Here is a 27,944-nt window from a genome sequence, read left to right on the forward strand (position 1 = left end):
AAATCAAGAAAGAACAAAGAAAGGAGCCATGAGATGGATCGCATACAATACAGGACAAATCAGGAATTTATAGTCTGTAGTCAAACAGATGAATCATTCATCAGCTCATAGATCTTGTGCAAATTTTGAGCTGTAACTCAAGCTTTTTTTCACCTTCATAGTGATGTTCACGCACAGCTACAACTTCGGATGGGTGGTTCGCAAGGAGGCTAAGAAGAGGGGGTGGAAAGGTAACCACCTTTGCAGTCTCTATGGTCAGAATGAAACAGTTGATCACACCTTCAACTGTGCAATGGCGAGATATGCATTGAGCTGCCTTATGGAAGCTTTTGACTAGGATGTCTCTAGATGACCTGTGGGTGCAGTTGGCTCCCCAGAAAATCCAGGGTCTATCGAATGTCAGCCTATTCATGTTTGCAGGCATAGCTTGCATTGGGCGCTGTGGACGACGCCAAAGCGGAACAAAGATGTACATCGAGAAGAATTTGATTAATAACCCTGCTGAATTGAAGTGTTGTACCATGGCATATCATTTACACAGAAGTGGCGGTTGTTGTTAAGAGGAAATGATCAAGAACCGGTGGAGAGAGCATCTCAGAAGCTGAAGATACGGATGGAAACTTAACGCCAAGCAGCTGTGCTTCTGATGTTTTTATTCTTTTGCTTGCAGCTTAGAGTATGTTCAGTCTGGAGAGTTTTTGGGTTCTTTCATTTTGTAAGCTGGTGACCCAGGCATCGAACCATGTAAAAACGTCATAACTCCTTTTTTTTAATTACGATACACTAGAGAGTCAAGTAGCTGAGATCAAAGGTGCCACCGGATATTACGATAGTAACTACAAAATTATATCATGAATTGGTTGATTGTGGCAATGTGGTTTATTAATTGGATGCACCAGATTAGTGTGGATTCTATAACAAATTCTTTGTCCTTTGAATTTGTACTATCCTATTCTGGTTCTAATAATTCATTTGAGAAATAGAGATTGCACGGAAGTATATACATGCATTCGTGAATATTGTGTATTCTTGTTCTATGAATGTTTTTCTACTGTTCAAAAATACAATGTAATAATGTGGATGTTTTCATACAAATGCTTCACTCGTGGGAATTATCGAAATATAAGACAGCTTACGAAAACTTTGTGATGCAAGTAGAGGTTTGATGGTTCAATAAAAGAATGTATTTATGGAATCACTCTTCATGATTTGGTTTCAACAAAAGAACTTACTATGTAATTGGGGAAGATGCAATATAGTTTCCTTAAGATTTGGTAAGCGCTATTTTATGGGAAGAAATAAAATGAGAAGGTTATGTTTGCCATACAGCGCTCCTATAAGTAGGTGAATTTCTAGAATTCGTGAAAATTCGGTACAATATTATTATTATATTAGAGCACTTTCCTTATAATTTAGAACACTTTAATTTTTGGAAAGAAATAAAATGAATGGGACCAAATAAATTGGTAGTTCTGAGTTTTCAAAGGAGCTCTGACTCAAATAAAATAAATAAGAAATAAATACAAATCTATTTTGGTTTTCTCTCCATTTTATTAAAGGAGAGCCTTTTAAGGGTGCGTTTGGTTGGGCTGTGGCTTTTGGAAAAGCTGCTGTGAGCTGTGGGCTGTGGAAAAGCTGCTGTGAGAAAGCAGTTGTGGGAAAAGCAGAAGACCGTTTGGTTAGAGGAGCTGTGAAACTATAGGCTGTGTAAGAAATACCTGTAATGCCCCTAAAGTTCTGTGAGTATATGCAAATTGCTCGTAACAAAATAATGTGTTCACTGGTTCAAATGCAAACCACTATTTTAGGAAGAAACGAAAAATAAATTTTATATGTTTTTCATCCATTAAAGTAATTGGTCCACATAAATAGAACTGTATCCATCAAAAAGTTCAGGGGATGGAGCCCCGGCGGCCAGGGGAGGCGGCGGGCGTCGGGGGCCGACGCCGGGCATCGGGGGGCGGCGATGGGGGCCCGGCGGCGGGCGTCAGGAGGAGGAGGCGGCCGTCAGGGGGCCGGCGGCGAGCCTCAGGGGGGCGGCGACGAGAGCCCGGCGGCGGGCGTTACAGGGCGGCGGCGAGCGTCGGGGGGGGGGGGGGGGGGGCGGCGATTAGGAGGTGGCGGCGGCCGTCAGATGGCCCGGTGACGGTGGCCCGGCGATGGGGGACGGCGGCGGGCGTCACTGGGACGGCGGCGGGGGCCCGACGATGGGGGCGGCGTCGAGCGTCGGGGGGGGGGGGGCGGTGATGGGCCTGGCGGCGGCAATTAGGGGGCGGCGGCGGCGTCCTTCCAGGGGACGGCAACGGCGGCCTGGCGATGGGGGCGGCGGCGGGCGTCACGGGGCCGACGGCGGGGGCCCAATGATGGGGGCGGCGGACGACCGTCAGGGGGCGGCGGCGCGAGGCCCGGCGGCCAGGGGCGGCGATGGTGCCCGACCGGCGGCCAGGGGAGGCGGACGGCCGGCCGGCGGGCGACGGGTGGGGAGATGGCGCTGTGCGGGTGAATGGAGGAGAGGAGAGGTCTGTGCGTGCAGGAGAAAAAATAGATCTGAAAGGGTACATCATAACCAGTGGCAGGTGGGTAATTTTTTACCCCAAAAGCACTTGAAAGCAGGGGGGAAGGTGCTTTTGATTTTGTACTAGAGCAAAAGTAGCTTTTGGGCAAAAGCACGTAGAGCTTTTAGGCCCTTTGGTTGGCTTTTGGCTTTTGCAAAAGCAAAAGCAGGTTGGAAAGCCCAACCAAAGGGAGCCTAACTCTTTATAAATCTAATGTTCTTATTTATTATATTCTTTTAAAGGCACGTGCTTCTCTCAGAGGTGTGCATGAGGTAAGAGTTGGTGTTGCAAGGATTAGTATCATAAATATTGTTACTGCAAAAAAAAGTGTAGATGGAGGACTATGCTTCGATAAAACCAATAGGGATTCCTTCCAGAGTTGTTGTTTAAAATTTATGTGGAGGACATAGAGGCTGAGAACAGGTCCCTTGAATTTTTTTTAACAAAGTCTACAAAGAACATGGACTAGAAGTATTTTTCCTAGAAACACTAAAGGACACAATATTTTTTTGAAAAAGCTATGGGCATCTTCTAGCTAAACATCAATGGAGTAGTTGGACTTCTAGCTATACATCAACTCAGCGCGAGGATGCACCGGACGCCGCAATGGCCGGCGAGGACCTTGGCGAACTGGAAGAGCGGGTAAATGTGGCCTTGGGGATGGGTATGGCAGGACGAGGATTTTGATGCTAAAGGCATGTGGGTGCAAAGGAAGCAACATTCAACTAAGGGGATTACCATCCTTTTCCTATTGCTGGTGTAGAAATAAAATTTATTCATGGTAATTCTTTGTCGTGAGCAATTGAGTATAGTTTAATGCATAACTTCTTTTGGGGTACGAACCATGATTTAACTATTAAAAATATGGTTTTTTGTGCGTTCTTAGTTTTGGTAGCCTCTATCCGTAGAGAAATGCTCATTCATGATAGTTGGTACTAGGACACTAGAATCTGTCAGCTTGCTTTGTCTTTCATGGAGCTCTGAGTTGCCATCGCCGTGCTTGGCCACGGCCGGCCGTCGGTCACGCCGCCCGCCGCCGTGGAGAGGCTAGCTCCGGCCATCTCCCGGGGAGCCGCCGCCGCGCACGGGTGCGCTGTGGCTTGTGGATGCTTCCCCAGCCCGGCCCCGTCGCCGGTGGGGCGCCGGCCGACGAGCCGCCCCGCCCCCTGCCCGCGCTTGGTTTTGGCGCGAGGGGGAGAAAGAAGGTGCTGGCGTCAAGGGGGGCCCGCGTGTCAGAAGAGGAAGAGGAAAGAAGAAGGGGCCGGCCGGGCGCAGCAGAAGTGTGGTGGGCCGGGGTCCAGCAGGCCGATAGGCCGGTGTGGGAGGCCGGGTGCCGCGGAAAAGAGAAAAAGAGAAGGGTGGGCCGTTGGGCCGGCAGGGGAGTAGAGAAAGGAGGAGAGAAGAAGAATCAGCCCAGTGGGCCCAGTGGCCGGCGAGTAAAAGGAATAGGAGGAGGAAGTGGACCCGAGTCGCGGGCCAAGCGCAAGTGAGAGAGGGTAGAGAGGGGGTGAGTGAGAAAAGTTGGGCCGGGAGTTTTGCGGTAAAATTTAGATTTTCTTTTGTTAGAATAATAGCTTAAATTCGTTTATCACCATTTAAATCACAGAAATTTCTAGGAGTGTCCAAAATTAGTGAAACCAATTTTGTTAGGATTGTTTTATTTTCCCTTATGCATTAAAATTCTTATACCTTAGGAAAAATAATAAAAACTTAGGTATTTGTTTAATGCCTTTTCATTAAGGTATTTAAATAAATACTTAACCTTTATTAAATGCATAAAATATGGAATAATGTTTTCATATTCATAAATTATTATTAACCCATAGGAAATTAGGTTTTGAGACTAGAAAATAATTATCATATTTTCTAAAAAGAAAATAAAAAGCCTAAGGTAGGATTAGTAAAGAAAATAAAAATGATGGGTTAATCTTTTCGGATTTTTGTGTGTTAGCTTGCAACTTCATCATGATAAATTGTGTAGTCACTTGTTTGCTTGCAACTTTATCATGAAGGAAAGTTGTATAGTCTTGTATTCAAAAAGTTGCATCACTAACCATGCATATGCTATATCGTAGACACCGAAGCACCTGAAGAGGAATTCTTGGAATTATCAGAAGGATCTTCGGAGTTTGAGGAGATCGTTGAATTGATCCCCTGCGAAGCCAATCCGTCGGACATAACTAACATTTTTATAGATCAAGGCAAGCCCCGGTGCATTTATACCTATCTACTTTGGAATTGTTATTTCATGTGTCCAATTATTGGTTAATTTCTATTTGAATGCATTAAGTCTAGGAGTTGATTGAAACCCATTCTTGTGCATAATCATACCTTGTTTTAAGGACATCTTTGCCACTTGTTCAAACAATTAGTAAGTAACCCAAGTTTAGAAATGCTTAGATGCTAAAGTAACTTGGTTACCGAACCTTAAGGTGAAATGTTGAGTCATACATGCTAGTATGGAAAGGTGGCTTGGAAGTTAAAAGCAGACAGAAGTTAGAGATGTTAGTTCTGTCTGCCGGTTTAATTTGGCTAAGGCCCGATCATTGTCTTAACCTTTGATCAAGTGATTGTCACCTGATTGCTTACTGGGTATGGGACCAATAAAGCCCGGTAAGTTAGTAGACTCTCTGATCGGCAATATTTCGTACCCGCACTTGACGTGCTGGAGATCGACAGGGGCGTAGCCTGAAACTCACATGGAGATCAGGCCAGACATGGGGTCTCATGTGGGGGTGCGTCCCTGGGTTCGGGTAGTCTTATTCCCAATCCTTGGGTTTGCTAATCGAAAGGTTGTTACGTACGACCCGGACAGTCGTACATAGCTGGTGATCAGGGTGCTCTCCTGCAGGATGTAAATTGATCCGGATCGCCGCAATTTTCGGTTATGAATGCGCTTGATCATTGTTGAGCATCATAGTATAAGCTCATGAATGCAATGTCTTTCCAATATTAATTTGTTGTATGACTTAATTTCTTACTGCTTGCAAAAGTATCTTTTTGGTCATCATTTAGATTGGTTAGGTAATAACTTAATTGAGTTAAAAGATAAAGCTAAGGTCTCACTTTTTAGTAAGCTCTTTTGGCAAAAGGTGAGTCAGCCAGTACACTAAACAGCTGTGATGTAGTTCCAGAAAAACTATTATGTTGGTTAGTTGGGTAAGCCTTACTGAGTACCCCGTACTTAGGGTTATCCCTTGTGGCTGTTTCAGAAGCACCGCAGGAGTCCGCAGAGGAGGAAGCCCCGAAAAACTAGGGTATTGTTACGAGTCTCGCAATACCCTCAGAAGAAAAACTTAAATGTTCATCTCTCACCTGGACTAGTTTATGTTTTAAACTCCTAGAATCTCTCTGACCTGCACTGTTAAGTTTATTTCAAACTATGTTCTATAATAATTCGTACCCCTTGTATGTATGTAAAAATGTAATATATGTTGATGCTTTCCCATCGTGGAAGCGATCCTGGTGTATGGCTATGAGACATGACATGGATCTTTCGAGGAGTCCTAGGGACACTGGACGGACTACCAGACTTATACTGTTTTAAGTGTGTTTCGGATAATTGCTATTCCGACGGCGATTAGACGCATTTAAACCAGTTTAAGTTGGGCGGTTCCGCCACACAATGGTTAAGAAAGACAATCCCTTTCTCCAAGAATCCTATTTTATCACTAGTTTTGTTGTCGGTCTTCAAGAACCAATACAACACCATTTGCAGTGTCACAAGCCTACTTCATTGACAAATGCTTTTTGGTATGCTAGAAGATTGGAAAAGGCTTACCCTCCACCTAAGAAACTATTACCATTCAGTGGATCCTACAAGCCTCAGAGGAATTGGCAAAAAGATCCCAAGGACAAAGAGCAGGCTCAAAGTACTATAGCTGAATTAAGAGCTGCAGGAAAGTGTTTTACTTGTAAAGAACCCTGGGTTCCTGGCCATGCAAAAGTTTGCAAAGGGAAGAAACTGTTTCCAGTAGTACTGGTAGAAAATGAGGGGCAAGAAAAAGTTGAGCTTGTAGAAGATGGCAACACTTCTGATGAAGGGGAGTATCAAGATGCTGAAGCAACACCAACAATGCAAATTTCTATGCATGCCCTTACTGGAATTTCATCTCAAGATAGAACCTTTACCTTGAGACTTAAATTTGGCAACACTATGGGAACAACATTAGTTGACAGTGGCAGTGATGTTTCTTTCATTAATGCAAAATTTGCTATGAGAAGCAAGTTAACTATCACAGAGATTGATGCAGCTAAAGTGGCTGCTGCCAATGGCACACAAATGCATAGCTCAACTGCATGTTCAGAATGCCCTTACTCTATTCAAGGTCACACATTTACCTCAACACTCAGATTACTTGAAGTTCAGGGTTTTGATGTGGTCTTAGAGGCTGATTGGATTTATAACCACAGTCCTGTTGGATTGGACCTCAGAAGAAGAGAATTTTCTATTACTAAGGATGGTAAGAGCATCATTACCTTTTCTGATGAAACAATGCCAACTGGGCCTCAGTTCATTAGCACAAGGAAATTTTGTCACTTGCTTAAGAAAAAGGCAGTGGGAGCAGTCATTGTGTTGAATAATAACACTCAAGCTTCTTCAACTCAAGTACAACCTGATGTACCTCCTCCAATACAAGTAATACTTGATGAGTTTGAGGATTTATTCAGTGAACCAAAGGACCTTCCACAACAAAGATACATAGATCATGCCATACCTTTAGTGGATGAAACTAAGACAATCAACCAAAGGCCATACAGGTTGCCTCATCATCAGAAAAATGCTATGGAGGATTTAATCCAACACCTCTTGCAAGCTCAAATGATTAGGCCTAGTGTTAGTCCATACAACTCTCCTGTCATTCTAGTTAAGAAAAAAGATGGCACCTGGAGATTATGTGTGGATTTCAGGCAGCTCAACTCCAACACCATCAAAAACAAATACCCTATACCTATCATTGAAGATTTGTTGGATAAATTATTTGGAGCCCAAGTTTTTTCAAAAATAGACTTAAAGTCAGGATATCATCAAATTAGAATGAAAGAGGCTGGCATCCATAAGACTGCTTTTACCACTCATATTGGACACTTTAAATATTTGGTGATGCCATTTGGACTCACCAATGCACCAGCCACCTTTAAAAGATTGATGAACACCATTTTGGCTCAATTTCTTAGAAAATTTGCCTTGGTATTTTTTGATGATATCCTCATTTATAGTAATTCAATGGCAGATCATGTTGTTCACTTACAGTATGTTCTATCAGTTCTGAGGGAAAATCAGTTATTTGCTAAGTTGTCCAAATGCACTTTTGGTCAATCAGAAATTGAGTATTTGGGCCATATCATCAGCAAAGAGGGAGTGGCTATTGATCCATCAAAAATTAGCATTATTCAGAATTGGCCTACACCTGCTACTGTTACTGAATTGAGGGCTTTTTTAGGCCTTACAGGATATTATAGGAGGTTCATACAAAGCTATGGAATCATATGCCATCCACTGTTTGATCTATTGAAGAAAGATGCATTTCAGTGGACTTTCAAGCAATCATAGGCTTTTGAGCAGCTTAAGAAAATTATGTCCAATCCACCAGTTCTAGCTTTACCAGATTTTTCCCAGCCATTTATTTTGGAAACTAATGCAAGTGGGTCTGGAATTGGGGCTATTCTAATGCAAGGAGGCAAACCAATATCTTTTATTAGCAAAACATTGGGACCCAGAGCAACAACACTTTCAGCTTATGAAAAAGAAGCCATGGCTATTTTGGAGGTATTAAAGAAATGGAAACACTACTTTGCCACCACCTCTGTGATTATAAGACAGATCAGTAGAGTTTAAAATACATACATGACCAAATACTTTTGCAAGGCATTCAACATAAATTGCTTATCAAGTTATTGGGGATACAATTATAAGATTGAATACAAAAAAGGAAAAGAAAACAAGGTTGCTGATGCACTTTCCAGAGTTGAGCCTTAACAATATCTCAATGCTATATCCATAATTGTTCTAGCTTGGATCCAACAAGTGGTTGACAGTTACAAAGAGGATACTACTTGCAAGAAATTAATAGTTAAGCTTAGTTTGGATGGTAATTCTATACCAAATTACTCTTTAGCTAATGGTATTATCAGATATAAAGGAAGAGTATGCATTGGTCAAGATGAAGTTTTGAGAAAGCAATTACTGGATAATTTTCATCAATTAGCATTGGGGGGACATTCAGGGGAAAGAGCAACATACCAGAGGCTAAAAATGGTCTTTTATTGGCCAAAGCTTCATCATAATGTAAAGGAATATGTTAAGAATTTCCTTGTGTGTCAAAAGAACAAGAGTGAGCATGTTCCTTATCCAGGATTATTAGAACCACTACTAGTTCCTGAGATAGCTTGGTCACACGTATCAATGGACTTTATTGAAGGACTTCCAAAATCTAATGGAAAGGATATCATTCTAGTGGTGGTTGATAGATTTACTAAGTATGCTCATTTTCTCACATTGAACCAGCCATTCTCAGTAAATGATGTTATTCCTTTGATGACTGAGCATGTCTTTAAACTGCATGGGCCACCAACTGTGATGGTCACTAACAGAGATAGGATCTTTACAAGCACTATATGGCAGTCCCTGTTCAAAGCTTTAGGTGTTAAATTACATCTCAGCTCAACTTATCACCCACAAACTGATGGCCAGATAGAAAGGGTCAATCAATGCTTGGAAAACTATCTTAGGTGTATGTGCTTTAATGCCCCAAGAAGATTGTTTTATTGGTTGTCATCAGCAAAATGGTGGTATAATACATCTTTTCATACCTCTCTGAATATGACTCCATTTCAAGCACTATATGGATTTCCTCCTCGCATGATTGCTGAAGATATTCTACCAGACTGCCCTAATGACACTGCAAGGGAAATCTCACAAAACAGGCAGCATGCTAATCAGTTGATTAGGGATAATTTACTCAAGGCTCAAGCTTGAATGAAACATCAAGCTAACAGGCATAGGACAGAAAGGGAGATTGAAATTGGCTCTATGGTCTATCTCAAGATTCAGCCATATAGACACACCTCTTTGAGCATTCAGAACTCTCTGAAATTGCATTCTAAATATTATGGACCATTCAAAGTCTTGGAAAGAATTGGAAGATCTGCTTATAAACTTCCCGTGTTTCATGTGAGTCAATTGAAGAAACATATTGGTCCTATTGCAGTGCCCACACCTGACTTACCCTTGGTGGATGACAAAGGCCTCATCAAAGTGGCTCCAGAACTGATATTGGAAAGAAGAATGATTCCTTGCAACAACGAGCCGGTTGTTCAGTTGTTGATTAAATGGACTAATTTGCCTCAATCTGAATCTACTTGGGAAGATGCTGCTTTTATCCGTAAGGTTTTTTCTTCTTTTCATCCTTGAGGACAAGGATGTTAAGGGGGTGGGCATTGTCAAGACTCTGAATACAATAGATAGGTTTAGGGGTGCCATTCAGTTGGCGTTTTTCAACTATTCAGCTAGTGTTTTGGTGTTCAAGAGGAAGTCGGCAAGGAAGCCAATGTTTCGCCGGGTTTCGTCTGCGCCGTCGATGGTGCATCGGACGGTTGTTAGGGTCTCAGTGATAAGCTGTAGTAGGTCACCCGGTTTTAGACCGGTTAGTAACTTCAATGAAGTTAAAGTACTTCTTTTACGTTTACTACCGTATGGATTGCAATAGAGGGATGCTCACCCTGGGAAGGGTATGCAGGAGAAAGTATCCTAATTAGAACCCTAGCTTAGCAGTAGCTTCCTTTGGGTGCCGCCATGGTATCTTGTAAGTGAATCTGTCGCTGTTAATGGCTACTGCTATGCTGAATACTCCATCTGTTCTTCAGTTTTGAATTGTTTTCTACCTACTTTTGCTCTTGCTTGTTGTCAAGTTTCTCGGTTCCTGACACCCCTATTCCTCCGCCGCTGCCGCGCATTCCACCACCGAAATCCCCTGCTCCTCGGCTTCTTTTTTTACGACATCACCCACCTTGTCTTCAAGCCCACCACCCTGAACCCTCCCGACCGCATTCCCTCTGCTCGCCTCTCCCTGTCGCTGAATTGCGACAAGAGGTGGAGCTTCCTCGGCTGCCGCCATGGCCTCACCCTCCTCCTCAACTGGACGCGCCTTGAGGTCACCGTTTGGGACCCACACATTGGGGACCAGCGCTGCGTGGCCATCCCGCTAGAGTTGTTCAGTAGCGAAAGCGGCAAGACTGTCCTCAACACCGCGGTGCTTTGTGATGATCGACACACCGGTGCGGTTCCTCAACGCCGCGGTGCTTTGTGATGATCGACACACTGGTGCGGTGCCTCTTGAAGCCTTCAAAGTTGTCTTGCTACGGTCTGATAATGGGTGGATTGATGGTGACCATCAGGTGTTCGCCTGAATCTATGTATCCAAGACTGGTGTGTGGAGTGACCTCATCTCGACATGGGTGACAACTCCGCTTTTGTTGGGCATGCCCAGCATCCTGGTTGGGAATTCAGTTTACTGGTGGCTTTGTGGTTCCTGAAATAGTGGCATCCTCGAGATCGATATGGATACGAACATTCTAGCTCTGATCAATACTCCAGTTGATGTAGATGTTACCGAAAGCTCATGCTTTCAGATCTTGCAAATGGAGGATAACAGGCTTGGCCTAGCCATGTTATCAAATGTGAGCTTAAGACTATGGGAGAGGAAGGTTGAATCCACTGGTGTGACTAGATGGATGCTTCAGAAAACCATTGAACTAGACAAGCTACTTTCATTGAGATCGCCAATGGAGACATCATGGCAGGTGATACTTGGGTATGATGAGGATGGTCATACGATGTTTATAGGAACAGCTGTTGGAGTTTTTATGATCCAACGTAAGTCATTGCAGTTCAGGAATCTTTTTAAAACCAATATCCTCATCCATTATCATCCCTATGCAAGTTTCTATACTACAGGTAATATCTTCCCCCTAGTTGCTGCAGTGTCTTTAATGCGTGCAAGTTTGACTAGCAATAACCATAGGTAGATATCAACACATATGGGAGCATGAAGGTTGTTATGGTCTACATTAGATACTTCCTTTCAAAGTAACATTCTTTATTTATATTTCTACTAATCACCTCTTGTAAGAATCATGACTTCAAATTTAAGTTGTTTGCCAAATTTGGATCGATGAGAGTGCTAAGAGGCTTTTCTGGGAAGATTTAGATAGCCTGGTTAGAATTGTACCTTCTAGCGAGAAGCTTTTCATAGGAGAAGATCTTAATGGGCATGTAGGTACAACAAGTGCAGGCTTCGAGGCAGTTCATGGAGGTTTTGGTTATGGTGGTAGGAATCAGGAGGGAGAGGAAGTCTTGGACTTTGCAGTAGCTTTTGACTTGATGATAGCGAACACTTTCTTTAGGAAGAGATGGTCCCATTTAGTGAATTTTGGTAGTGGCCAACACTATAGCCAGATTGACTTTATCCTCACAAAGAGAGAGGATAAACGGGAATTGTTGGATTGCAAGGTGATACCAGGGGAATGTGTTGTTTCTCCACATAAGCTTGTGGTGGCAGACTTTCATTTTCAGATGCACGCACGCAGGGATAAACAAGCTAAGATTGCAAGAACAAAGTGGTGAAAACTGAAAGAGGAGACATTAGAGGTCTTCAAGGAAAGGGTAATCAAAGAGGGTCCTTGGAAGGAAGGAAAGGACACAAACAACATGTAGGAGAAGATGGCAAACTGCATTCGGAAGGTGGCATCGGAGGTGCTTGGAGTGACAAGGGGGGTAGAGGCGTAGATAAAGATACTTGGTGGTGGAATGAGGAAGTCCAAAGGACTATTAAGGAGAAAAAAGGATGCTATAGGTGCTTGTTCCATGACAGGAGTGTGGACAACATAGAGAAGTACAAGGAGGCAAAGAAGATCGCAAAGCAAGTTGTAAGTGTGGCAAAGGGTAGGGTGTATGAGGATCTTTACCAATGATTAGGTATGAAGGGAGGAGAGAAGGACATCATAGGATGGCTAAGGTTCGTGAGAGAAAGACTAGGGACTTCAACCAAGTTAAGTGCATTAAAGATGAAATGGAGAACATATTGGTAAAGGAGGATGAGATCAAACATAGATGGCAAGAGTATTTTGATAAATTATTCAATAGAGAGAATGAGAACACAACCTTGCAGTTGGATGACTCTTTTGATGACACCAATAGGCACTTTGTGCAGAAGATCCAAGAATCTGAGGTCAGAGAGGCGTTGAAAAGGATGAAAAGTGGTAAGGCAATGGACCCGGATGGTATTCGAATTAAGCTGTGGAGATGCCTCGGGATATAGCCATAGTATGGCTAAATAAGTTATTCAACCATATTTTTCAGCCGAACAAGATGATGAAAGAGTGGAGGAGAAGTATACTCGTACCAATATACAAGGATAAGGAAGATATTCAAAGTTGTACTGATTACCGAGGAATTAAGTTGATGAGCCATACTATGAAGCTATGGGAGAGAGTTATCGAGCATCATTTGAGAAGGATAACACGGGTCTCTATGAACCAATTTGGTTTCATGCCTGAAAGGTCAACCATGTAAGCTATTTTCTTAATAAGACAAGTAATGGAGCGGTATAGGGAGAAGAAGAAGAAGGACCTACACATGGTTTTCATTGACTTGGAGAAGGCGTATGACAAAATACCAAGGAATGTTATGTGGTGGGCTTTGGACAAACATAAAGTCTCAACGAAGTTCGTTGGACTTATTAAGGACATGTACAACAATGTTGTAACTAGAGTCCGAACAAGTGATGGCGACACAGATGACTTTCCGATTAGAATAGGACTGCATCAAGGGTCTGCTTTGAGACCTTATCTATTTGCCTTGGTGATAGATGAGGTAACAAGGGACATTCAAGGGGGATATCTCTTGGTGTATGCTCTTCGCGGATGATGTAGTACTAGTTGATGAAAGTCGAGCAGGAGTAAATAGGAAAATGGAGTTGTGGCGGGAGACCCTAGAGTCAAAAGGGTTTAGACTCAGCAAAACTAAAACTGAATACATGAGATGTGACTTTAGTGCTACTACACATGAGGGAGATGTGAGTTTGGAAAGCCAAGTAGTGCCCAGGAAGGATACATTTCGATATTTGGGATCAATACTACAACAAGATGGGGATATTGATGAGGATGTTAGTCATAGAATCAAAGCAGGGTGGATGAAGTGGCACCAAGCATCAAGAATTTTATATGACAAGAGGGTACCATTGAAGTTAAAAAGCAAGTTTATAGGACGGTGGTAGACCTGCAATGCTGTATGGTGCAGAATGTTGGCCTATAAAAAGAGGACATGTCCAGCAGATAAGCGTTGCGGAAATGCGTATGTTGCGTTGGATTTGTGGTCATACGAGAAGGGATCGAGTCTGGAATGAGGATATACGTGATAGATTAGGGGTAGCACCAATTGAAGAAAAGCTTATCCAACACCGGCTGAGATGGTTTGGACATGTCCAATGAAGGCCTCTGAAGGCACTGGTGCGTAGTGGAACCCTAAGGCGTGATGTAATGTGAAGAGAGGCAGAGGAAGACCAAAATTGAAATGGGAAGAGGGAATAAAAGGAGATTTGAAGGGATGAAATAATACACAAAGATTTAGCCAGGAGTGCTAGGAAAACAGCTATTCATGTGCTCGAACCCTGATTTGTGGTTCTTGTTGGGTTTCAACTCTAATCTACCCTAATTTGCTTGGGACTGAAAGGCTATGTTATTGTTGTTGTTGCCAAATTTGGATCGAAAACATATTGGCCATCGATCCTTCTAATCGGATGAGTACATTCCTTATGCCCAAATATGGCATGTACTTGATACATACTAAGAACATCAACAGATTAGTTAACATCTTACCTCCGTTTTTATGTATGTGGCTTTACTTATTTGCTGAACAGCTTTTTAAATTTGGCATTGTAGCTTGTGGACTAACTAGTATATATATATAGTACCAAGTTGCATTTCATCTATCAAACCATATAAAATATATAGCAGTATTCTTTTGGAAGTGTGTTACTGCATATGAAGAGTTTATGCTGGACCAGACATATGTTTTTTCCTTCTACCAGGCCAAATTGTTTGTTAGATCTAAGCAAGTGCACTTTAAAACAATTCTAGATAAGTTCATTTTATGAATATTTTATCAATGTGAATCCTGCTTTGCATTTTGGTATTTCCTTATTGCTTGGACTTATTTATCTTGTAGGCAGGGGCATTGTCAGTGGAGATGATGGAGCTGAAACTTTTAATAATACATGAATAGGTAATATGAATTTATCTTCTGCTATTTACATGATAGTTACCATTTTGCATGTCAGCATTTTAATTAGAAATCTAGAAAAGTACACAAGGGGGAGTCAAATTTGCAACATTGATTCAAGTAGGCACTGATTTCCTATTGTGTTCATTCGGGTTACCAAACTTGTTAAATGGTTCATTTAATGTCAGTTAGAAGGTCAAGATGTGCCACGTCAACAAAGATCTTAAAATGATTGGGTTTTTGTATTTTGTATTAAGCACCCAAAAAGACATTCCTTAGATTTTATGCTCCTATTTGGTTAGTTCACATGCATCACTTCATTCCTGTTCTTCCCTATGACCATAACCAAATATCTGGTACTGTCTGGAGTCGCCCATTCAAGCAGCCATTGCACCCATTCCTAAGAGATGGGGAAAAAAATATTTCGCACGACCACCATTGTTTAGTGTTGTAATGGAGTCGTAAAGTAGTGAAGAACAGGGGTTGAAGATACCGTGACTTTGATGTGATTAGTAAGGCTCCTGCTTTTCTTCCTCAGCCTGTTCTATGAAAGGACGATATCTATTAACCCCCCAAAAAAAAATCCATAAAGAGCGGTGTTGTACATTTCTGTCTTGGAGAGGAGCTTGCGGAGAGAGAGTGCTTCTTGCTAGTTCTTTGTTTCCTTTGCTTTTCCATGTTCTAACCCCCTCTGTGTTATAGCTCTCCATATCTCTGCTCTTGTCTGAATTAAACACTAAACTCACAAATATTGGTACTGATTTGTGAGATGCCGGTGGGCTAGCACCTTGGTGATGAGCGATTGACAACACGGTGTGCGTGTGACGTGTCTCTTGGCAGGTTGTGGTTGCAGGTGACAGGTGGAGACAAGGTACATGCGGCGACGAGTGAAGAACGAAGATAGGATGCCGCGTCGAAAAACCGCGGGGGCGGAGAAGGGCGGATCGAGGCTTGCGTTCGAGGGACAGGCGATCGTGCGGTGTACGTCTACTGTACCTGGCTACACGGCGGGAGGACGTCGATGGAGGTTTCCGGATTATGTCACAAAATCCGGGGTTCACTGGTTGAGCCACAAAGCCATGCATCGTACCGGGACGCTCGTGCGGCGTGCGAAGATGGAAATTCTGGCGATCGCGATACGATTTCGGATGGTTGTGCGGCGACATCGCGAGGATCACATCGCGGAGATGGAGGGATCGCGGACATCGCGGAATTTGCCATGGAGGACGTAATTGGAATTTACGCCCCTACGTTGGATTTATTTAGCGTAGGGGGTTATGTGAAAATAGGTCGTGCCACCCTTTGGAGATATAAATATGTGGCACCTAGGGTTGAGGGAAAAGTGGACGTTTTGGACTCCCGGCGAGTTACTATTCACGCATGAACAGTACCCGTGAACAGTACTCGTGCCCTGGGGTTCCACGGTTCAATTTTCCTCTCTCCGGTCTAGCCTAGGGTTTGAATTCTAGTGAGAGGTTTTTGTTGATCTCTCCGATTAAGAGAGGGAGGATGTTCGGGCGGAGGCTACATGCACTTTTGTAAGTTCAATTACTCGATTTAATCTTTCATCTATAATGATTGATCTTGTGCATCTCGATTGGTTCTTTACAATTCTCGTCAGCATCTGACATAGTCTGCTTGTTTTATTTTTATCTCAAGATCCGTAAGTCCGATTGACGTGATTCCAGTTGGGTTAGTTTCGTAATTTCATCTAGTTTAATCTGACAAATTTTTAGGTCGATCGGAGTTACGGATTTTCGTCCACATCAGGTTTACTAGGTACATAGAGTTCTGTCCAGATTTGAAAAACGTGATTTATTCAGGTTTTGTGTTTAGGGGAAGGGTTAGAAATATTTGTTAGAAAGTTTTGGCTTCTGCGACCATTCACCCCCCCTCTGGTCGCCCGTTACGATCCTTCAATTGGTACCAGAGCCGGTTTAGGTTTTCTATACCTTAATCGGTGCTGAAAGCTATGGCGACCAATGAAAAGTTTGATGTTCGCGCTCCGTTTTTTGATGGGACTGATTATGATTACTGGAAGGCACGTATGACCAACTATCTCAAAGGCAAGTCGCTGAAGCTATGGAAAATCACACAAAATGCCACATATGTGATTCCAGCTGAGGAACCGACTGACGCCGCTGAGATCGGGCTTCTTGAAACAAATCATCGTGCTGTTGCTATTTTACAGGCTTCTATTTGTAAAACTGAATATGATCGGGTTTCTAGTGAAGATCTCGCTTATCAGATCTGGGAGAAACTTAGAAAATATCATGAAGGCTCAAACACTGTGAAAAACCGAAAATTTGAGATTCACCGAAAAGAGTTTGATGCTTTTTGCCAATTGCCTAGTGAGTCTATTGATGACATGTTTGCACGTTTTCAAGTAATTGTTAATAAGATGAAGGCCATGAATAGAAATATGCCTTATGATGATCATGCTAGGGCTCTCAGATTATTACATTCACTTAATGATGAATGGGATATGAAAGTTGAGGCGATCGTTGAATCTGTAGGTTATGAAACTCTCACCACTGATGAGCTTTACAGTAAGCTCAAATCAAAAGAGATTGAAATTGTTTCTAAGCGTAAATTGAAAAATCCCACAGCTGCTTCTTCTTCTGACGTTCCAATGGCTTTGGTTTCTGGAAATAAGACTAACACTAATGCTAATCCAAATGTTTCCAGTTTTGCTTTGTCTTCTTTGTGTCATGTTGCAGATGAGGAGTTGGAGGTGCTAGATGATGATCAGCTTGTACTGCTCTCCAACAAATTTAAGCGTGTGTATGACAACAGGCGTAATAGAAGACGTTCAGATGGTTGCTTCAACTGTGGTGAGCGAGGACACTTTGCTGCTGATTGCCCAAACAAGCAGAGATCTTTTGAGCAGGGCAATAACTCCTCCAGGCGCCAGGAGAAGTTCAGGGAGAGGAAGAAGAAGAAGGATAAGCAATGGAAGAAAGGCGGACAAAAATACTCTGACAAGCAAGTCGCTAAGGCTGCAAATGTTTTGTTATCTTCTCTTGGACAGTATGTTTCAGGTGGCTCGTCAGACTCCAGCGATTCAGATTCCGAGGATGAGACACCCAAGAAGAAGACAGACGGACTTTGCTTCATCACTGACGCCGGCATCAATGATGGGATATGTACTATGGCCTTGGAGGGTGATGCATCAACCGACAGCAACGATGAAACTTCTGATGATGAGGTAGATACTTCTGCAGAACAAAGAATAGCTAATTTAACTAAAATTGTTCATAAGCAAAATAAAGTGTTGGCTAAACTTAAAACTGATTATGATAAAACTTGTGCTGAACTAGCTACTCTCAAAAATGCTGCATCTAATCCTGCTGAACCTGATGAATGTGAAGAATGCTCAATTCATATGATTTCGCTGTCTAAATTGCAAACCAAGTATTCTTCCATTGTTGATGATCGAGATAAACTTTACGCTGAACTAAATGAACTTCGTTCTCGGTCGAATTTGCTTGGTACTTGTGTTTCTTGCCCACTTTTGAAAGTTGACTTGGATAATGCTTTATGTCGGGTAAAAAATTTTGAAGAACACACTTGTCCTGATTTGCCGGATTGTTTGATTTGTCCAACTTTACGATCTGAATTAAATGTTGCTAAATCACATATTGTTGAGTTGGAAAAACACACTTGTCCGGTTCTTCCTTCATGCCTAACTTGTCCTAATTTTGTTGTTGAAAATAATGATTTAAGGGCCAAACTTGCTGATTTGGAAGAAGAAAATAAGCATTTGAGAACTATTCTTGGTTGGTGTTCTATTCGTGAGCCTCAAATTGGTATGGCTATTGCTCAAATTAAACGGGGTGAGCGTTTTGGTCCCGGTTATGACTTGAAACATGTTTTTGGTGAAAAAAGTGGACCGCCTATTGATGAGAAGAATCCACCTTTGGCTAAATATACTGGACCACCTCCTAGGAAGGGTTCAGGTGTCACCTCTGATGGGTTGCTGGTTGAGACATCTAGATCTGCTCCTAAAAAGCAGGTTTGGGCGCCTAAGCCAAAACACTTCAAGGGTATACAAAATACTAAGCCAAATGGTTCTTCTTGTGATCATTTTGCTAAGCCTGTTTTTGTTGCTTCTAGTTCTAATGCTGAGGCTTCTGTCGCTCCTGCACGCAAGCTTTATCATTGTGATTTTTGCAGTCATGATGGTCATCTTTATGAGTTCTGTTATCGGAGGATGCGTGCTGAACGACGTGAGCACCCCACACGTGGTACTCATGATCGTCGTGTTTTTAGATGTGAGCAGTACCCTGTACGTGGTACTCATGATCGTCCTATTTTGAGACGTGAGCCATTTGTTCGCTCTTCTGGTTTTCGCTCACGTACTCGTGCTCTTGCACAACATCGGGATGACAGACCACGTTTTCCCCCTCGTGGTTCTCATCGTTTTTTTGAGAGCTTTGATTTTGCTAATGCTTCTTTTGAGCAAGTGGCTCAGCACTGGTTTTCATTACATTATCCTAACCCCAGTGTTGAGTCATTAGCTCACCCTCGCTCTCGTTGTTGATTGCAGGTTGGAGGCGAGGAGGACATATGGATAATGGACTCCGATTGTTCGCGCCACATGACCGGAGATGATAAATGGTTCTCCAGCCTCACCCCCACGAGCGTAAAGGAAAACATCACTTTTGGGGATAAAAGTCAAGGTAAGGTAATGGCGCATGGCTGCATCAAGGTAACAGATAAATACACGTTAAAGGATGTCGCATTGGTAAAGAATTTGCATTATAATTTGCTGTCTGTTTCGCAACTTCTTGAGGATGATTTTGAGGTTCGTTTTAAGAAAGGAAATTCGCGTGTTCTTGATTCTGCTGGTAACCTTGTTTGCAAGATTTCTCCTTTTAGACGGATTTTTAAAGCTGATTTTTCTAAATCTTTTGGTGAAACTCGCTGTTTAGTTGCTCATGGTTCCCCCCTGATTTGGAAGATGGTTCCCCCCTGATTTGGAAGTGGCATCGTCGGTTGGGCCACTTGAGCTTTGATTTGCTTTGTCGTTTGAGTTCATTGGATTTAATTGATGGTTTACCGAAACTCAAGTTTGAAAAGGATTTGATTTGTGCTCCCTGCAAGCATGGAAAAATGGTTGCTGCTTCTCATTCACCTGTGACTCAGGTGATGACGAGACGACCAGGTGAACTGTTACATATGGACACTGTTGGTCCAGCCCGTGTTCGGTCTGTTGGTGGGAAGTGGTATGTGCTCGTCGTTGTGGACGATTTTTCTCGATATTCATGGGTGTTCTTTTTGGAATCTAAGGATGAGGCTTTCTCACATGTTCATGATCTTGTTCTGAAGCTGAAAAATGAGTTGTCAAATAATGCCGTTAGAGCAATTCGCAGTGACAACGGTACGGAATTCAAGAATTCTCGCATGAAAGCTTTCTGTTCAGAACAAGGTTTAGATCATCAGTTTTCCTCACCTTACGTTCCTCCCCAGAACGGTGTTGTTGAGCGTAAAAATCGTACGCTTGTTGAGATGGCTAGGACAATGCTTGATGAACATAAAACTCCTAGACGTTTTTGGGCTGAGGCTATCAACACCGCTTGCTATGTTGCTAATCGCATTTTTCTGAGAGCTTTTCTAGGAAAAACATCTTATGAGTTGAGATTTGGTCGACCTCCCAAAGTTTTCCACCTTCGAGTTTTTGGCTGCAAGTGTTTTATATTGAAAAAGGGAAATTTGGATAAATTTGAATCGCGTTCTTCCGATGGGTTATTTTTGGGGTATGCCTTGCAAGGGCGAGCGTACCGTGTGCTTAATCTTGATACTAACCGCATCGATGAGACATGTGAGGTCAGCTTCGACGAGACAATGCCTTGTTTTTCTTCTGCTTTTGAGTGTGCAGGTGATGACGAGATCGGGCAGGATATTTTTGAGGATGAGAAAGAGGACGATGGATGTGACGACGACGATGACGATGATGCCCAGCCTGCGATGCAGGGGGAGCGTGGCGCCCAGCCTGAGCAGGCGCCCTCCACCACTTTGGAGGATGGACCATCGCCGACACGTATATCTACAGCAGAGCCTGCAGCTTCACCGACTGTTGATCATGTACCGGCTGCAGTTGAGGGGGAGGCGATTTCAGAACGTACAGCACCACGACACATTCAGAATCGTCATCCTGCCAAGAACATAATAGGTAATTTGGATGAACGCACGACAAGGAACAGAGGTACGAAAAATAAAAATTATTGTGTCTTTGCGCATACTGCCTTTGTTGCCTCTTTTGAACCCCGAGATGTTGGACATGCTTTATCTGATTCTAACTGGGTCAATGCCATGCATGAGGAGTTAGAAAATTTTGAAAAACGTGATTTATTCAGGTTTTGTGTTTAGGGGAAGGGTTAGAAATATTTGTTAGAAAGTTTTGGCTTCTGCGACCATTCACCCCCCCTCTGGTCGCCCGTTACGATCCTTCAATTTGCAACAAAGAAGGCCACTATTTTCTAAATTCAGTCATCATATGCATCTCTCCCAACATATGCGTTAAAGGATGTGAGCACCATTCCCAAATTCATGGAGCATCATCATTTTTTTATTCTGTGGAAGCTTTCTGTTGCTGGTTCAACATTGAACGGGATCTCTTTGACTACGCACAATGAGAGGGATTGCCCCATGCAACAATGTTGAAAGGTGCGACGTTTGAAGATGGCAGTTTTGATCCTGACTGTTTTGGCCTTGGATTAAAAAGCGAACCACTTTGGCTCTCGTGGGTTTAATGCAAAAGTACAAAGTTGACTTTAAATGCCATGTTGACTGTGCCAAGTTTTCGTCCATGTCCTTGCTGAGCTTCTACTCACTCTAGCTGGCCAACCTAAATGTCCATCTTTAGAGTTTGGTGAACTATTTGAACTAATGCAACTGGTTCAGTGATCCATTGTGCAATATACTCTACAATTTTTTGCTTAAAAAGTCAATAGTTTAGGAAGGATATTACCTGTCGAATTGATTTTTAATTAGCATTTTTTTTCAGTTGTAAACAAGCTAGGTTGTGTTATTCAGGGATGTGAACATTATATTTTCCCCAAACCGTATCACCTGCTACCTGGTAATTAACGAGCAGATGATACCTTCTTTGTCTACAATCTTGCAATTTGCTATTCACATTAATGTTTGTTTTGGAGCTTGAGCAAATGCTCCATGTTCAAGTGTAGTATTCCCTTTTTAGTCTATTATGTTACCCTGATACTGGGGAACTGGCAAAAAAAAAAGATAGTAGTGATAGTTCAGCAAATGAAACTTGAAACAGCTTACACATCCCCAAAAGCCATTTCCTTGGTTTTATTTGTTGAATTGCTGAAAGTAAATGGACGTTACCTCTGCGCTGGAGTTGCCCAGACCAGGATGGGGTGATACAGTTTCATCGTTTTTGTATGTTGTCAACCGTGGTTGGCTGTTGTTGTCTTTGGTGCAGAATGTAGCATTCTAACACGTTAAATCTGAAGTGCACTTGTCAAGTCTTATTTCCTAACCTTTTGAAGTAATTGGTTCTATTCTGTGTCATACTGTTAACTAAAGCTGTATAATGCTTGGATCAACTCAATAGTGTTGTGGACTGTTTAACCCATCTAATATCGACCTCAGTGAACCTTTGCTCAAAAGGAAGCTACACTCGCGGCTCGCCACATTTATACCATCACACTTGGAATTAGAGACCTATGCCTCCTTGGATTTGACGAGTATGATGAAGTATTTGTCAGCCAACATTCTGGTGATCACTGCAGACTCTCCATCTTGCTCCATTAACTGCTACTCGATCTTGTATGCTTTATCAGTAAAATCTGGATATTTCTGTCGTTCTGTGAACTGTGTGACTGGATGCATCTTGTGAAGTTGATCTTAACTGCTTGACCTCTACTTCTCACATGGCTCTATGCCTCTTATCTTTGAACTGTTTGTTAGAATCTGTATGCCGACTTGGCAAATAGAAATTGCTAATTGATGAATTCTGTACCGACTTAAAAAATAAATGCACATCAGAGATATACCAAAGAATCACGAATGCAGTACAACATGGCATTTTGCTTGCCAAATTCTGGAATTTGGAAAGTAGAGCCATACCATGAGCCTGTCGCAAAAGATGAGTATCCATTAAGACTCATTCCCTACGAACGAAAACGAACATACACACACCTTGCCTTTGAAGGATGTCTACATGAGACTCGATTGGTATATCTTGAATTCATAGGTGGTTTTTTATCAACAGGCATGTTATCTTAATTGCCACCATTGAAAACCAAACTTGTTAAGGGGATCATGAGTTCATGACCATACCAAAATGGCATTTAGGCCTGTACAACAAAAATTTTATTTATAGGAGGAAACTAAATTCGAAGTGATCTACGAAGGGATTTATACAATTTTCTCCCTGCAAATATCAAATATTCGATGGCATACTCAAATTGTCAAACACATGGATGATGGATCCCATTACGTACATGAAATTCACATTGGAAAAGAAAAGGAAGAGAAGACATGGACTTTTCTTTTTCAAAAAAAAAACTCAAATAACCGGAGCACCTGCTAGTGCTACTCAGCTACCCTGCTAGTCGCACCAGATGAGCGAGGGTCTGATGAGCCGCCGCCCCTCTTCGCCGCCGCCGGCGGCGGCGCTCCTGCCGGATAACGACGACATCCTCCGGGAGATCCTGCTCCGCCTTCCGCCGCTGCCGTCCTCCCTCCCCCGCGCCTCCCTCGTCTGCAAGCACTGGCGCCGCCTCCTCTCCGACCCCCGATTCCTCCGCCGCTTCCGCGCGTTCCACCGCCGGAATCCCCCGCTCCTCGGCATCTTCAACACAGCTTTCTACGGCCTCCTCCAGTTCACCCCGACGCTGGACCCGCCCGACCGCATCCCCTCCGCACGCCTCTCCCTGCAGGTGGGGCACGGCGACGAGATCTGGGACTTCTTGGGCTGCCGCCACGGCCTCGCCCTCATCCTCAACCAGACGCGCCTCGAGCTCACCGTCTGGGATCCCCTTGCCGGAGACCAGCGCCGCGTGCCCGTCCCGCCGGGGTGGTTCCGCAACGAAGGCGCTGTTTACAACGCCGCGCTGATCTGCAACAACCACCTCGCGGGCGGGGTGCCACTCGAAGCCTTCAAGGTGGTGTTGTTACGTGGGTTGCTCGATGCTGACCACCCTCAGCTGTTCGCCTCCATCTATGAGTCCGAGACTGGTGTATGGGGCGATGCCATCTCAATTGCCATCGGTGTTCCGGTTACTTTGGTGAATCCCAGCGTCCTCACTAAGGATTCACTTTGCTGGTTGGTTCAAGAGTATGATACTGGGAGCGATGGGAACCACATCCTGGAGTTTGATTTGGATAGGCAGGCTCTAGCTGTGTTTGGTGCCCCAGTGGGCACTGAGGAGTCATGCTTGGAGCTCGTGCGAATGGAGGACAACAAGCTTGGCCTCGCCGCTTTGTTAGATGATGTGACCATCCAACTATGGGAGAGGAAGGCCGGTTCTGATGGTGTCGCCAGATGGATGCTTCAGAAATCCATCAAACTGGACAAGCTCCTTTCCGTGGGATCGCCAATTGTGGGAACATTGATCCATGGGTATGATGAGAATGGTCATGTGATTTTTATATCAACAAGTCTTGACGTCTTCATGATCCAACTCAAGACAATGCAGTTCAGACATCTGTTTAAGGCCATGTTCATAACCAGCTATCATCCCTACACAGGTTTCTATACCACAGGTAATATCTCACAATACCTTTCAGAAGTATCATTTTCCTTTTCAGTATATGTCTTCTGCAACATCTTTCATGCTCTTATTAAGCATTAGTAGCATTAACAATACATGGTATTTTTTTTGGTCCCATGATCGCATTCATGAACTTAAGTAGATGTGTGCACCAACTAGTACACTACATCTGTAATACCAATTTGCATCCCATCTATCTCAGCCATATGAAACATGTAGCACTATTCTTTTTGGAAATGCTCTGCTGCATATGGACAGTTTTTTTTTTATGCTGGATAAGAAATAAAGAATGCCTTGTTTTATCTTCTACAGGGCCAGGTGTTAGTTAGATGCTAGTAGTCATGCTTATTTTGCCACTAAACTTTCCCAGTTTGAGCATATTTTGATTAGTCTATTTGGCTAACTAGTAATGAGTTCATCCCTACACAGGTTTCTATACCACAGGTAATATCTCACAATACCTTTCAGAAGTATCATTTTCCTTTTCAGTATATGTCTTCTGCAACATCTTTCATGCTCTTATTAAGCATTAGTAGCATTAACAATACATGGTATTTTTTTTGGTCCCATGATCGCATTCATGAACTTAAGTAGATGTGTGCACCAACTAGTACACTACATCTGTAATACCAATTTGCATCCCATCTATCTCAGCCATATGAAACATGTAGCACTATTCTTTTTGGAAATGCTCTGCTGCATATGGACAGTTTTTTTTTTATGCTGGATAAGAAATAAAGAATGCCTTGTTTTATCTTCTACAGGGCCAGGTGTTAGTTAGATGCTAGTAGTCATGCTTATTTTGCCACTAAACTTTCCCAGTTTGAGCATATTTTGATTAGTCTATTTGGCTAACTAGTAATGAGTTCATCCCTACACAGGTTTCTATACCACAGGTAATATCTCACAATACCTTTCAGAAGTATCATTTTCCTTTTCAGTATATGTCTTCTGCAACATCTTTCATGCTCTTATTAAGCATTAGTAGCATTAACAATACATGGTATTTTTTTTGGTCCCATGATCGCATTCATGAACTTAAGTAGATGTGTGCACCAACTAGTACACTACATCTGTAATACCAATTTGCATCCCATCTATCTCAGCCATATGAAACATGTAGCACTATTCTTTTTGGAAATGCTCTGCTGCATATGGACAGTTTTTTTTTTATGCTGGATAAGAAATAAAGAATGCCTTGTTTTATCTTCTACAGGGCCAGGTGTTAGTTAGATGCTAGTAGTCATGCTTATTTTGCCACTAAACTTTCCCAGTTTGAGCATATTTTGATTAGTCTATTTGGCTAACTAGTAATGAGTTCACTTCAGAGTAATTCTAGATAACTTATTTTTCCTGATCTGCTAAATATTCACGTGAACATTATCAATTTGGGTCCTGCTTTGCATTTCGGTAGCTTTCCTTATTGCTGGGACTTATTTCTCTTGTAGGCAGGGGCATTGGCAGTGGGGATGTTGGAGCTGAATCTTTGAACAGTACATGATATAGCTACCCTTAGATCTGCTAGCATGTCATGTTTCTTCAAAAGGTAATGTAATTTATGGCTATTTGTATAACAAGTACCCGCCTGTCAATATCTGTATATTTATATGCTTTAATGTCAATATGTTTATGGAGGCCATCACCTGTCTTGTGGATCTTAAATATTTTTCTTCCGCTGTAACAAGATCCATGAATGTTTTTTGGGGTCCATACATGATATGATGTATACCTTAATTGAAAATTGTTTCATATTATATTTCAACATTGTGCATCCCGTGTCCACATAATTATGTGATGTAATGGACACGCGATTCTCATAATCTTCTTCTGTTTCTGTGATATTGTACTTGTGCTCTTCATATTGATGTTTATTTTGGTGACTAAGCAAGTACTCCATGTTTCGAGTGTATCAGTCATTCCTGTTTCTCAGTCCATTATGATACCGAGGATCGCGCTGGCACAAAACTAGGAATCGTCTATCTAAACCGATGCTTGGGATGGCTTACACATCCAACAAGCCATGACTCAAATCTGTCGTCGCTGAATTACTGAAATACAATGTAAAGCATCTTTATGCTGGTGGATACTAAGAAGTGAGAATCATGTTAACTAATGATGATCATTTATTTCAAAAAATGTTGCTGTTCAAAGATGTTAATCTGAAGAGACCAGAGTTGCCAGCCAATGATGACGAAATCACCACCCATGGTGCAGGGTCGTCGTTCACGGCATGTACTTCAAGGGTTGGTTGAGACCCCAAAAAAGAAAGAAAAATGCTGTTACCTACTTATTACTTGTGATTTACCATGGTCTTTCATGGGCGAAATGGTATTTGAGAACTACTAATGAACTGTGAAGTGGGATTGATTTGTCAAACACCCAAACCTGTTGGAAGCTATTCTGTTTGTCACTAGGTGTATGTACTACGGTCAGGAACAGGCTGCTACTAACTTTGATATGTCGGGCTGCTCGGTGTGAAAACAGTGCCGATAACGTTTCGATTGATCGGGATGAAACGTCACGGTCTACTCAAAAACCTATTGTCAGATTTGGAGACTAAAAAATGTAGTTAGAATATGAACACGGCTGGGAAGGTTTAGGCCATTGATTTCTTGGTACGATGGTCACATATTTGTTGGGGGTGGCGGCTGTTACGTGGACGATTTGATGTACGGGTAACGATTTGGTTTTTGAAAAAAATGATTTTTCACAGGCTGTTTTCAGGGGAGTGTATTGCAATGATATTGGTCTTTGTTACAGCGTGAGGATATACGGGAGATCATCTGTTTGGCAAGCAAGGCGTTGGAAATGGTCACCTTTGATATCTTCGCTAATAATGGATGGAGAAGCAATAATAGACTTTTTTTTAATTTACTCCTATCATTTGTGCACTATTTTCCTTTCTTATTTGTGATCAGAGCTAAGAATTAAGGCTCTGTTTGGTTACTCTTGCTAAAGTTTAGCAGCTAAAATTTGCTAAACTTTAGTTGCTAAACTTTAGCAAAAACTGTTTGGATACTCTTGCTAAAAGATATTTAATGAGCTGTAAAAAGATCTATCTACCCTTATTAAAGGTGCGCAGGAGGGGGAGACAAGCAATAAATAAGGGGTATAGGTTGTCCAGCCCACCTTTTAGCAAGTTTTAGCAACAAAAAACTTGCTAAAGTGCTAAACTTTAGCAACTCAACTTTAGCAAGTTTTAGCAAAGGTGTTTGACAGTTTAGCAGCTAAAAGTGCTAAAGTTTAGCAAGGTGGAACCAAACACCCCCTAAGTAAAAATTTGGTTGCGTGCGGTCGCCGGAGGTCAGAAACTATCCCATTTTCAAAAAAATAACATATTTGACTAGTTTTATATTCTAATAA

General features: G+C 42.5%; 1 protein-coding gene across 1 annotated transcript; it reads left to right on the forward strand.

Annotated features, from left to right (window-relative positions):
• Positions 1-23,368: 23,368 nt before the first annotated feature.
• LOC117864466 (putative F-box/kelch-repeat protein At1g15680) lies at positions 23,369-26,415 on the forward strand. The gene is made up of 2 exons (XM_034748582.2): positions 23,369-24,573; positions 26,030-26,415. Exons 1-2 carry the CDS (start codon positions 23,430-23,432, stop codon positions 26,080-26,082), a joined length of 1,197 nt encoding a protein of 398 aa, XP_034604473.1. The 5' UTR covers positions 23,369-23,429; the 3' UTR covers positions 26,083-26,415.
• The last annotated feature ends 1,529 nt before the right edge of the window (positions 26,416-27,944 follow it).

This window comes from Setaria viridis, chromosome 7, assembly GCF_005286985.2.
Source record: "Setaria viridis chromosome 7, Setaria_viridis_v4.0, whole genome shotgun sequence".
Lineage (NCBI taxonomy): Eukaryota > Viridiplantae > Streptophyta > Magnoliopsida > Poales > Poaceae > Setaria > Setaria viridis.